At 37.6% G+C, this 14,118-nt stretch overlaps 1 protein-coding gene across 1 annotated transcript in view; it reads right to left on the bottom strand.

Annotated features, from left to right (window-relative positions):
• Positions 1-7,819: 7,819 nt before the first annotated feature.
• LOC121330696 overlaps positions 7,820-14,118 on the bottom strand; it is a 93,952-nt gene continuing 87,653 nt past the window's right edge. Inside the window, exon 3 of the mRNA XM_041277423.1 lies at positions 7,820-8,159. Within this exon, the coding sequence (XP_041133357.1) occupies positions 7,820-8,159 (340 nt within the window). The remainder of the gene's footprint in view (positions 8,160-14,118) is intronic.

A 14,118-nucleotide genomic window follows, 5' to 3' on the forward strand; every position in this document is an offset into this window, starting at 1 on the left:
GCATTGTGAATTGAGGCCTGACTGCTAAACCCATGCTGTGCCTTTTAGAACACATCTTGTATTCTGCTATCTCCAGGCAAGAGGGTTTCTATGGAAACTGTTCTTATATTGATTTGGAGAAGCATTTAACATTTAAATTAAAACATTCTCCAAAGACATGTTTTATTTAGTTTTAAAACTGAATGGTACATCTTTACAAATGAACAACATTTTTAAAAATAAAAATTTTATATTTTATATATATATATCAGACCCCCAGATCACAATAATCTGGGATCAATGCCCTTAAAATAACCCACTTCTTGTTTAAAGATAATGGAAGCATGCACTTCAAATAGCTTATTTATTTTGAGTCTCAGCCCCCTGTTGTGTGTGCTGGCATACTGCCAGGGTGTCTCCATCTACAGGGCTAACCAGAGAGTAATTGAGAGACTAATTATATGATGAAATCAGACTCTGCACGATTTTGGGAGAGATTATCTTCAGTGGCACCTGGACAATAATATAATTATCTCTATCAAAGGAAACAGGACATACAGCAAGCATACTGCTGCCAAGTCTTCTGTCCTCAGAGCATCCTTTCTACATCAGAGCTACATCCACTACTAAAACAAATTAAATGGTTTAGAAAAAAAAAAAAAGAATATATATTTTAGAAAACTGTTCTGTCAATATCATGGTCACCAACACATGTAGTATACAGTGTTTACATAACCCTTCAAACTTCCAAGTATTTTCTGGTATGATACCCACAATCAAACTTGACCAGGAGAATCACTGAATACAGTCGAGCGTTAGGTCTTTATATCCAGAAACATAGAATTAATCTCAGGTCACAGGTCAAAGGGGTACAGACATCCCCTGAAAATATGAAGTTAGCAAGTCAACCAGTTTATGTGATATAGCAATTGAAATACAATGGCATTCTTTTTTTATAATTAATTTAAATATATATTTGAATACTTGGCACAATTTCAAAGTTAATCAAAACGCAAATGTGTAAAGTACCCCAGACTTCTATCTACCTTAGAATGCATCATTTTGTCTTGTATGTTTATTACAATCAAATAAACAACCTATACTGCCAGTACAATTGTCACTAATATACTTGAAACGAGAAGAAATAAAAAAACAACCATCTTCACGCTAGCAAACTATTAATTGGGTCTTGAAAACACAAGAACACTTATGAACGAGAGAGGCCATTCAGCCCATCTAAACTTGCCCTTTTCCTAATAGCTGACTGATGTTAAAACTTTATCAAGGTAGTTCTTAAACAAACCTTGAATCTTCCTCAACATGACTAGGCAACCCATTCCAACCCTTCACCACTCTTTGTGTGTAGAATTCTCTCCTTTCCTCTGTTCTAAGTCCACCTCCACCTAATTTCCAACTGTGTCCTTGGGTACTGGTTTCTGTCCTGTGCTTAAAGTTTTGAGTTTGCTTTGTCCTCTCCTTTTAAGATTGGAAAGACTTCAATCATGGCCCCATAATTCGTCTTTGTTCCAGGCTAAACAGATTCAGTTATTTCAGTCTATCTTCATAGCTCAGTCCTTTAAGCCCTGGGATATGTCTGGCTGCTCTTCATTGGACTCTCTCCAGAACCACAATTTCCTTTTGGTGTTGTGGTGACCAAAACTGGACACAGTACTTTAAGGGCGGTCTCAATAGTGCATTATACAACCTCATTATAATCTCCTTGGATTTGTACTCTACACTGTTGGCTATATACACCAGCATTCTGTTTGCCTGGTCCTGACAGGTTCTATGAGTCTATTAAGAGGGGGTGGAGGAATCTACCTACCTACCCAACTTTAGAAACAGCAAACCATATTTTTTTGTAAATCACAGACAGCACAGATTCTGCTTTTAACAGATAAATCATGACAAGCATCCCCTACCAGAGCTGTAAATAAGAAATTAGAGCCATCACTATTGTGGAAGTAAATCACCATAGCCTACTCCTATTCTGATATGCAGACAGACCTGCATATAACTCCTGGTTATTTTCAATAACGTGTGCTACCTACTGGTCCTCTAGATATATGTGCAACCATAAAGTATGATGTACTGCACAGTACAGAGGTACAGCTGATAACACATTATTTAGCCTTCTCATCAATAATGTCTTCAGCAGATGCTACATCTCAGGCACAGAGGCCATAACAACCAATCCAACACTGCCTGAAACCTCTCACAAACACTTTCCTGGTCATGACATTCTAAGAAACTGGTTTATTGCCTCTTTCAGATATTTACTTGTTTTAAAAAAAAGACTTTCATTGCTTTATGTTTCATTTGAAAATGAATATAATTATTTGCACTCTCAAAGCAAGCTGTGCATATCTAATGGGTTGTAGCAGGTTACCATGGTGATTACAGTGGAAAGAAGAGAAAGAGAGAGAGCAAGAGAGAGACAGAGAGAGAGAGGTTGCTTTTCAAGGTGCTGGAGGTATCAAGGCAGATAAGTGCTGACTCCCACGAGAGCTAAAGCAAAGTGACAGCACAGTAAAGCACAGGTAACACAGGTAAGCTTTGTAAAGCACAGCGATGTACGGTAAAGCATATTAAAAAACAAGGTAAACTATGGATAAATGCCTTTATAAAATCAAGGCAAAAAAGCATGAGAAAACTGTTAAAAATACTGTGACAATGTATCCAGAGACCCAAAGCCTTTACCCTTAACAAGTGCTCTATACATAATAATACCTTTCTATCTACAGCCCTAGCAGGAGTTTTATTACCATTATTTTCTGATTAGCATCATGTGTTCACAGCATTTCATGCTGTACAGTATTTCAGCCTCACTAAAAATGCAGATCTGTCTTAATAAAATGCACCAATTAAACAGGGAGACATTAAGTGTGGGGGCTGTAAGTCTTCCGTGCCTTTCAGTTCTAGAGGTCTGAGGCATGCAGTTCAGATCACGATAAAAATAGAATGTGGATTTTTCTATGGAAAAATCATCCTTTTGGGCATCATTTAAGGGAAAAGACTGTTCACATGGAATAATTTACAGACATGCAGTGACAAGTCTGTCAGTGATATACATCCCTCACCATATAAATATAAAATACAACATTAGAGCCATCAGTATCATGAAAATGTAAATCATTATGACCAACACTGTATGTATGTGTTTGTGCGATAAACAAACAGATAGATCGACTCCATATACTGTCGAAATTAAAGAATGTTCTTAGAAGATGTCATTACAATTGGACAAGCACTTAATATTTGCAAAAAATGTGTGACCAATTGACAGAAGGACAACCGCCATATACATCCAACTCATGTGACATAGTACAACTGCCTCCACTATATCCCCATTACCAGGAATATGCATGTCCATCATTAATAAGGCATAGCAATACAAGTCTTAACCACTGCACAAAAGAGCTGTTAACATGCATATACACCTGCTGTATTCACCACCAAGATTCACAAAGATGCATGTATTTGAGAATCCAGGGACATAGAGTTCAATTTCACACTTAACTATGACAAAAGACTGACATACTTCAAACCACCAAAACACAGGACAATAGGCCTTGGTTAGAATTTGGGAGCTTGGTGACATAGTGAGCTAATTCACTAGCTTCTCCTGCCTTTCACTTCTGGAGACCTAGGTTCCAGTGGGGTCAACCTGCATGACAGTAGCATGCCCAAGTGTAGTTAGTGCCACTGTGCTTCCCCTTTCATTAGCACTAACATTCACAGTATTAAACTCTAGGGGCAAAGACAGCCTCCCTCTTTTTATCACAATATTAGCAGTATGTATGTACAATGTTCACCTCCTCTGTGCAGAGTTAAAGCAGATCAAGGTCTCTTTCTTCCGTAGGAAGTGTGCATGCTTCCTGGCAAGGTTCATAACCATTATACTCAGCTGCAGTGATCTTTTAATCCTAATAGAAATATTCAATTATTATAATGTTATGAATTCTCATTAAAAGTCACTGTCTGGATATTGAGCACAAATATGTAACAATGTGCAGTATCATCTAAATAACCGAAATATACATGTATTTATACTGAGATTGCAGTTCGCTGGCTCTCCCAGTAAAAGCTGCACTATGACAATTTTGGAGAGGGTGATATATAAACTTATTATACATAAAAGTAGAACATCACAACAATGTGTGCAAGTGCAATGGTCAGCATATACGGTTGTATGGTTTAGGAGGACACTTTAGTATAACAATTTGCAAATGTGTGTGCTAAGTCTCAGTCTTTCATTGAAACAACAGCCAAACAAGAAAATGCATAAAAGCAACACATACATGTATATAGCACATTTCACAGGAGCATGCAGATCACACATATACTGATGTCAACACAGCAGAGCTATCTCTTTCCACAGGCAATGGACGTCCATGGTGCTGAAATATCACTGAAGGACTGCCGTATAGAAATACAGACAAGTTTTACCCCCCAGTATCAAGTTAAATTTTGTTAGTTATTTTCTAAATTTTTCCAAACACCTGCCCTCTGTTTCCACTGACTATGCACTGGACTAAGTTCAGTTTTGAAAGAAAAAAAACAGATACAAATGATAGAAAACTTGTATAGTTTTATATTATATATATATATATATATATATATATATATATATATATATATATATATATATATATATATATATATATATATATAATATATATATAATGTTACAAAGATAAGTTAGTATTCACCTGAGTAAAGTGGACTCGGTTACACTTTAACCCAGAGACCACAACAGAATTAAACATCTAAATAAACTGAATTAGACACAGGGACAAAACCTTCTTGCTACTCTAACTTCTAACTTCCATAGATTGGAATATATATATATATATATAATATATATATATATATATATATATATATATATATATATATATATATATATATATATATATAAGAGGTTTTTAAAAAATGTACACAAAAACTTTAAAAGATTAAAAAATCTTTTATTTTCAGGATGTTTTGGGCAAAAGCTCTTCTTCAGCTGTTTAAAAAGAAAAGTAAACACAGTGCAGTAAACTTGTTGTTGTTCAAGAATTGTAATTATACAAAAATGATGTGGATGGTGTCATGATTATTAGAATACAATGTTCATTCCCAGAGGTTCCAAAGTTCCCGGTTTGAAGATAAACTCTTGTTCCTTTTGTTTCCAAGCAACATTTGTTTGATAGCACTGACTGATCACACAGACTGTGATGTCTTCAGCAGTGTGATCATCACTGTTGGAGTGATGGGCTACTGGAAATGCAGTGGTGTTAATGTGAATGCTTCTTAAGTGTTCTATAAACCAATCTGTTAAACACCTTTTAGTTTCCCCAATATACAATTTGTTGCATTTCCTGCAGATAATGCAGTATACTATTCTTTTAAATGTACAAGTAAAATGTTCATGAATGTTGAATAATGATTTAATGCCTCTAATCTGTTTCAGAATGAATGTATTTACAGGTATTACATAGATATGATATACACAGTATATACCTGCTGTATTTACCATCAAGATTCACAAAAATGTTCCAGCCCTGGATTTCACATGGAACACATCAGAAACGGGCAATAGTATATCTTTCTTAGACATTTCCATCACTGTGTTGAATTCCACCACTAACACCACTGTCTACTACAAACCAACTGATTCGCATTCATATCTGCAGTATGACTCCTCACACTCTAAGGCTTGCCATGACTTGATTCCCTACTCACAACTGTTAAGACTCAGACATATTTGCAGCAACAATCAAGATTTCTTCACCAAATGCAAGGAAATGTGTGTGTTTTTTGGAAATTGTGGCTTTCCGGACAAGATCCTCACTAAAGCTAAATCCTGCATTTCAAATATACATAGAAAAAATGCCTTATATAATAACAATATACAACACACAGATGATAGACTCCCTCTGGTCCTCACTTACCACCACTTTACAATTTTACAACAAGACCCATCTACAGTGCCTATTCTCAAGACTCCCCCCTTGATGTCATATAGAAGAGACAAGACTATAAGAGAATATTTGGTACATAGTGCTATTCGTCCTTCTGGGAAACCTTTGAAAGGTACATATCCTTATAATAGACCACGATGTAATACCTGTAAATACAATCATTCTGAAACAGAGAATAGAGGCATTAAATCTTCATTCAACATTTATGAACATTCTACTGCATTATCTGCGAGAAATGCAACAAATTGTATATTGGGGAAACTAAAAGGCGTTTAGCAGATCAGTTTGTAGAACACTAAGAAGCATTCACATTAACACCACTGCATTTCCAGTAGCCCATCACTTCAACAGTGATGATCACACTGCTGAAGACATCACAGTCTGTGTGATCAATCAATGCTATGGAACAAATGTTGCTCGGAAACAAAAGAAACCAGAATTTATCTTCAAACTGAGAACTTTGGAACCTCTGGGAATGAACATTCTATTCTAATAATCATGACACCATCCACAGATTTTTTGTATGATTACAGTTCTTGAACAACAACAAGTTTACTGCACTGTGTCTACTTTTCTTTTTAAACAGCTGAAGAAGGGCTTTTGCCCAAAACGTCCTGAAAATAAAATATTTTTTTATCTTTTAAACTTCTTTGTGTCCATTTTTTAAAAACATTTTCTTTCATCCGCCTTCAATTGTGTACACCGCAGATGCTTGTGTTTTCCGAGTAATTGCCTGTGGTGGAGTGTCCCTCCCCTATATAATGCAAACTTGCATATATTATATTATATATATATATATATATATATATATATATATATATACTAGTCAGCCGAAGCGAGTCAAAGTCCCCCCCGCCCCCTTTTTAAAAAGTGCGTGGACAGTGGCCCTTTGCCCCACCCGTCTCCGGCGTCTATGCCTGAAATATTTGGTCTCCCAATAACATTGATAATAATGAGGGCATCGCATCACTGGAAATGCACATGCCAAAAAAAAAAAAAAAAAAACAAAACTGCAAAACTAACATGTTGAAAAATTACAACTAATAACGTTCGGTCAAATGGAAATAAATAAAACAAAATAAACTCTCAGTACACATTTTCAACAGGTACATTTTTTTTACTTCTGCTCACATTTTGGACATCCGATTTAGGACAAGATTGGGCTTGTGAATTAGTTCTTTAATGTCATAATAATTTTTTTACACAACACACATATCTATATATAATATATATATATATATATATCTCTAATATAATATATATATATATATATATCTATATATATTATATATATATATATCATGTGGTAGGTTACTGAATTATTAATATAATTATATATTATTATTATTAATTATATTTATTATTATTATTTGACTTGAATGCTAAAATGCCTTAACCAACTTGAATGTTAAGAAGATTAGCAGTTGTCTATATTTTTAGTAGTAGCGTGAGAGGTTTTGGACGCACCACGATACAGACAGAATCTCCCGGTATAGGCATTGCCAGCACGGATGTATAAAGCAAAGGCGAGGCATAACTAAAATGGGCTGGGGACTCGAACTCCAAAGAAACTAGTCAAATGTACAAAAAGCATACACCATATAAACAGGGGCTTGTGTTGCTGCTAGTGACATTGTGGCTTCATATACTTACATAAGATATTATAACCTAATTATTTATAAAAGTAAGGTTAGACTACCAAAGCTACAAGTACTGGGTTAGAGTAAGTGGTTACTACTGTAAGTGTTAGACTTCTACAAAAAAAAAAGAAAAAAAGAAAAACACGCTATATTATGCTTGTGGTGCACACTCCAGCATCCGAAAAAAATGTCAGTGGCACAATGTTTGGAAATGTATATGCATTATGGTGTTAGTTATTTATCAAAATAATATAAAGACAGTGCAATATCATGTTCAGTTATTTGTTTACCGTTTAAAAAAGGATATGGCCATTCAATGATCTTCTTTGCGTATTTCCTGACAACGTTGTCCTCTCCAAAAATGAATAAAGATCTGTTGACAGTAAAACAGTTTTGCCTGACAGGGATGGGGTTGTACAGAGCCATCGTTCGGGCTCTTTGCGCTTTTGACTGCTTATAAGCTGCCGAAACTCCTCCAGATGAGACCGGGACTCCCTGTCTGTTTCGGCTGCGTTCTGAGCCACCATCTCCGGATCCAAGTCTGCCGGCCACCCCGTCTCCAAACCGTGCCATTCTGAAAGGAGTGGGGGAGAGGGAGAGAAACGGAAAGAAAATCCAGTAAGACCGTTAGATGTAGGAAGAAAATAAAACCAACGACAGAAGGTCTTCACAGAATTAATCCATCATAATTCCTTGTGCAGGCAGGCGAGGTTGAATGTCTTTATATCCAAAAAGTGCAGCAAATTAACGCAAATTTCTTGTAAAGTACAATGCAAATAATAATATTCATCAAACCCTTTCTTTACATAAACTAGCTATAAGTTTTAACTTGGTAACAATATGAAGCCACGCAGCAAAGCTTGTTTCTTTTCATTTGAAGCAAGCCATGCTAACTCGCAGTCTCCTGGTTCAAAGTCTCAAACTGCATTCAGAAAACGGGTTGAATCTTTATTATAGGCTATGCTTTGTATTATTTTTTAATCCATTTGAAGCAATCGTTGTCTACCCTGAACGTATCACACTGTCCACTCTGCCATGCCTGTCTGCTGTCCCTATCCCCTTTCCAAGTCCGCGTTCCCAAACGCTTTCACACTGCGCACACCATATAACCACAGTTTTTCAAGTAACATATATCGTACAATCCAGCTGATTCTTTTAGTCTTAGAGCTTGTATTTACATTTCATTAAAATCCCAATGAGTGCGTTTGTTATCTCTATTATAATTTAAAAAAAACACTTGTGCGGCTAGATCTGGGAGTCTTTTGAAAAAAAAAAACATAGCACGTGATGTAGATCATATCTGCTTCAACGCCCCCAACTTCTTACAAATTATGGCGATAATAGAATTAACACACACGCACACGCACACACGCATTCACGCACAGACAGAGAGAGAGAGAGAGAGAGAGAGAGAGAGAGAGAGAGAGAGAGAGAATTTAATTTGGATCTTAAAATCCCTTTAATTTAAACGGGAAAAAATTCAAGTGCACAAAAATACAATCCAACAATTAAATTGTAAATCATAAAACAGCAGAAGCAGTAAATGCAATCAGCACATTACAAGTTTTGGTCCATCACGTTGCTAAAAGTTTAAAATTAGCTTTCCTTCTTCCCTCACCCCCACACACTGCCTTCCCAATGCACCACTGCATCTTAAAATGATCCAAATTCTGAACCATGCTGTAATACAAGAAGTCAGTCTTGAATTTTAAAAATTAGAAATGGATCACTTTCCTTCAGTATAGCTCCCTTAGCACCTAAGGTAGCTGTGGTAAAGCCATTGCTCAAGAAAACTAATTTGGACCTGAGGTCTTAATAATTATAGGCCAATCTCCAATCTGCCATTTTTTGATGAGGTTTTAGAGAGTTGTTTCCATTAAAGCACACTCATTTCTAGCTCTTAATAGCGTATATGAAAAATGTCAGTCTGGATTTCGCGCTGCACATGGCACCGAAACAGCCTTTGTTAGAGATGTAAATTATCTGTTGATAAGCTCTGACTCGTGCTGCTTTTGATACTGTGGACCATTCAATTCTATTGAATCATCTTGAAAGCTCAGTGGGATTGTCAGGAGGTGTCTTATCTTGGTTAAGGTCTTATTTTTCCGATAAGTTACAATTCGTCTCTGTTGGGGAGGAGAAATCAACATGTCTGAAGTTGTCTGCATAGTTCCACAGGGCTCTATTTTAGGTCATTTGTTACTTGTAAGAAAAAGAGAAACATATGTATCTCTTTTTTAAATTGATGTTTTCAACATATTCTGTATTACACTGTTTTTAATTTAATAGTTTCATTGTTCAATTTATTGTGTGTGCGACACGCTTTGGGATCTCTATACAATGTAATTTATTGCAACTTTCTTTGCTTAGTATTGTATAATGCTTTGATGTACTTTTTGTATGAAAATTTGATTTGATTCAGGCATTTAAAATATTCTTATAAAAACGTTCCTGTCACTTACTTTGCAGGGAAACTGGTTCGACCCGGGGGGGTTAGGGTGGGGGTGGGGGCGGACAGCCAGGAGAGACAGAGACAGACCCCTCCAGCTCAGTTCAGGGGTGTACAGCAGTCTCTGGGCCACTTGTAGCCTGAAAGCAGCTACCAGGAAGGGATGTCAATGAGCCCCTACCCCACTTGTCTCGGGCCAGGTGCAGCATGGCTGGTTGCAGCCAGTGATTTCCATTCCAGAAAAAAATAACCAGCTTCTTCAGGACCTGTTCCAGCAGCCCCTGGGGAGGGTCCAGACACAACAGTTTGTGCCAAAGAACAAACGCCATCAGTTTGTTGGTCACCAGGACCCTGAAGCAAATCACAATTTCTTACAGCTCAACAGCTCAACCACTTTACTGGATTCAGTCCTGTCAACAACCAATCGTCTGCTTCCCCTACTGACTGACATGCTTTCAGCCAGTAACATGACCCAGAAGACACTGCTGGTGCGAATTAACCAAGGAAGTAAAGCAGCAACAGACTTCCTGGAGGGCAATACAAGCCAACTAAGAACTTAGCATGGTACTAGATAAAGGTCTGTTCGGTTAAAACCCGATCTGAGCGAGACCTGACCAAGCAAATCTGAACCTGACCTGAGCTCGAGACCTTTGAAATATGTCCATACCCGACCCGACCTGACCCTCTCCACAAATATCATAATTCCAAACATACACCACTGAAACTAAGTACCTTCTATGTAGAGTCTATTCCCAATTTACAGTTCAAATGGAAACACATAAAGAAAAAAAATACCCTTAATTCCTAGTAATCCAACACTAGATGATTTAAAAGAAGACAACAACAGGCTTCTTCAAAACTTTGTTACCATAAACAGTCACACAGAAGATGCTCTTGAAAATTCGCATACTCATTTTGGACAAGCCTATATCATATCGAACCGCTAAATTAACAGTCTACAACAAATATTACACCACGACTATGGCTTTTAAAACAATAACTATACTACTTACTGTAAAGTCGGTGGTCATCCAGTCTTCTTTTAAAGTAAGTCTTTTTGATTTGCGATAATAGTTTACTGCCACACATACTCCTGTTGATAGTTTTTTTTTAAACTCCACGAGCCTCCATATTTTTTTAATGTAGAGAATTCGTATAAATGCTAGAAGTCCCTGCCACTCACGGCAGCAGTTCACTCACACAAGATATTTTTAGACAGGCAACTTAGGAAGCAGGATGTGAGTTTTAGGAAACACTTGCACACAGAGCAAGAAAAAAAACACAATTTTATGTACATGCATCTGATACATTCAAGGTGATAGAGGCCCTTCATGTACCATACAAGGCAACTGTTACTTCAATAGAGGAATGAAGTTACATTGGCCTCTGGGTTTATTCTGGTCATTTAGAAAATTAATGAAGTTTCTTTCAATTTACAAATTCAGTACGTTCAATTGCTACTCTGTAAGCCCACAGCCCCTTCAGATATCATCTATAAAATGTTATCAGAATTATAATAATAGTTTGACAATAAAAGATCAACCTTTATGCCTTTGTTTTCATTTTTGCTTAGCTTTTCTGTTCTTGATAACTTCTGTGAATATATTCGCTTGACCTTCCCTAAACAGCATGCCAAGAGGCAGACAGGCCCCACGATAGCTTCGCCTCAATGCTGACCTTGAACCCCTTGACTGGAACTCAGGACTCAAGAGGTAAAAGCAAGAGAGACTAGTGAATTAGCCTGTTGCTCCACCATCTAGCCTACACATTTCAACAGAAACAACCTTAAAATTAATGCTGCTGTGCTTTACCAGCATGAGTTAAGATATAATTAGTAGTTGCGAGTCATGTTTTACCCGGTTTGCTTTCTGGGTGTGTGGGAGTGAAGCTGCATATTCAGTATGAGTTTAAACAGCTGTTGTGTGGTTGTTTTCTCTGCACTATAAACCAGGGATCTCTTACACTACCAGAAGTGGCTTTTAGTGATTTTCAGTTAAGGAAACCATGATAACATGATGGCTCTTTTGCAATATTGATAAACATGAGACTTGTCTTTACATTGACCTGAAATAGACACCAGAAGATCATTGTGTGCAGCAGGTCCTTATAAAAGCTGCCTAGGAGTGTAAAACAACTCCTTCAAAACAGTTTCTTACCTCCCATCAGCATTGTAGCATTCTTAAAATCTCATTTATCCAGCCCTAATTATACAAGTTGACGCCCTTAATGTCTGGTAATAGGACCACCTGATCCCACATAGTTTCCTGCAGGTAGCATTGAACAAAGCTGTGAGACTCAGGGGGGGGGTCCTATTATCCATAAAACAGGAAGGAAGGGGGATTGTAATTTTGTGGCAGTAAAAGTGGGCTTTATATGAGTCAAAGTGAAAACAAGTCAAATCATAAAACTATAACTATAGCAGTTCACTGTAAGCCACAGTATGCATATGTAAAAATGAATGCTTCCATAGTATATCCAGATATACTGTGAATAGCTTTTGGTAAAGAATGTCCTCACATTTTAAAAAGGTGTTTACTAGATATATGTAAAAATACAGGTGTGAAATACACATACATACTGATTGATAGGTGTACCCTTAGACCCTGATATTTAATAACTTGTACTATAGAATGTTCTTATTAAGTTTCATCACAATCAGACAAGTTGTTCACTAGATTTAGTGCCACCAAAAATGTCCGATATCATAATATGCTTTAGAGTTAGACAATAACTACTTCATCAAGGATCAAACCGGTGATACTGGGGAAGCCTACAGCTAAACTTTAATTCCTAAAAAAAACATTTGGCCATTATTGAAGAAGTCTAAGTGGAAAAGTGAAGTTTCCCTGGTGAAGGTGTCTCTGGTTGAATGGTATGTAAACATTAAATAAAATGGATTTGTGAAAGACATCTGTGTCATTGATTTGGCCAGCATTTAAACAATGTGTCAGTGAAACAGATGATTTTTAATGGACAATTTTCTCTTTCACACTCAAACTCAAGAGCGGATTACAGTGAGCTACCGATCTCTGGAGGACAAAGGCTAGCCCTGCAGGCACCGTTTGAGCTTATCAGACGCTTGATCAGTAGGGTCCACTGCAGTGTGACGAGGAGATACTGCGCTTGATCAGTAGGGTCCACTGCAGCGTGACGAGGAGACACTGCGCTTGATCAGTAGGGTCCACTGCAGCGTGACGAGGAGATACTACACTTGATCAGTAGGGTCCACTGCAGCGTGACGAGGAGACACTGCGCTTGATCAGTAGGGTCCACTGCAGCGTGACGAGGAGACACTGCGCTTGATCAGTAGGGTCCACTGTAGCGTGACGAGGAGACACTGCGCTTGATCAGTAGGGTCCACTGCAGCGTGACGAGGAGACACTGCGCTTGATCAGTAGGGTCCACTGCAGCGTGACGAGGAGATACTACACTTGATCAGTAGGGAACACTGCAGCGTGACGAGGAGACACTACGCTTGATCAGTAGGGTCCACTGCATCGTGACGAGGAGACACTGCGCTTGATCAGTAGGGTCCACTGCAGCGAGACGAGGAGAAACATTCCCTTCTTGTTTTGCCTCCATACCCGCAGGAGTGCCAGACTCAATGCGACGCTCCCTCCGGAATCACCAGCAAACCCTGTGCTCAACTGACTGTTTGACCCACCCTGCGCACCATGCGTCTGTGAGCCACTCAGAGTCAGTTTTGAAACACTGGTAGTTTATATTTCTCTGGAATAAAATCTTAGTAAATCTGTCCCAGGTCTCCAGATCCCAATAGTGTTGATCTAATATGGTAGACCTGTTAAGCCACTGTAAAGATCATTAACATATTTAGCATGTATGCTTTCTGTAACTCTACAAATGTTAGGCTTTGACATTGTGGCAGCTTGTAAAATTACTCACATGAAAAGATGATGTCTTTCTTGTTAAACACCCACAATCGAACTTGACTTAGGAAATCACAGAGTACAGATATGGACTGAACATAAAGTCAATATAGCCATCTTAGTTCACAAGTCAAAGTGAAAGCTATTCAGGCATGATTTAAAATTCCTTCTATATTATGTCTTCCTAATGTTACTTT

Source organism: Polyodon spathula, chromosome 18, assembly GCF_017654505.1.
Source record: "Polyodon spathula isolate WHYD16114869_AA chromosome 18, ASM1765450v1, whole genome shotgun sequence".
Classification (NCBI taxonomy): domain Eukaryota; kingdom Metazoa; phylum Chordata; class Actinopteri; order Acipenseriformes; family Polyodontidae; genus Polyodon; species Polyodon spathula.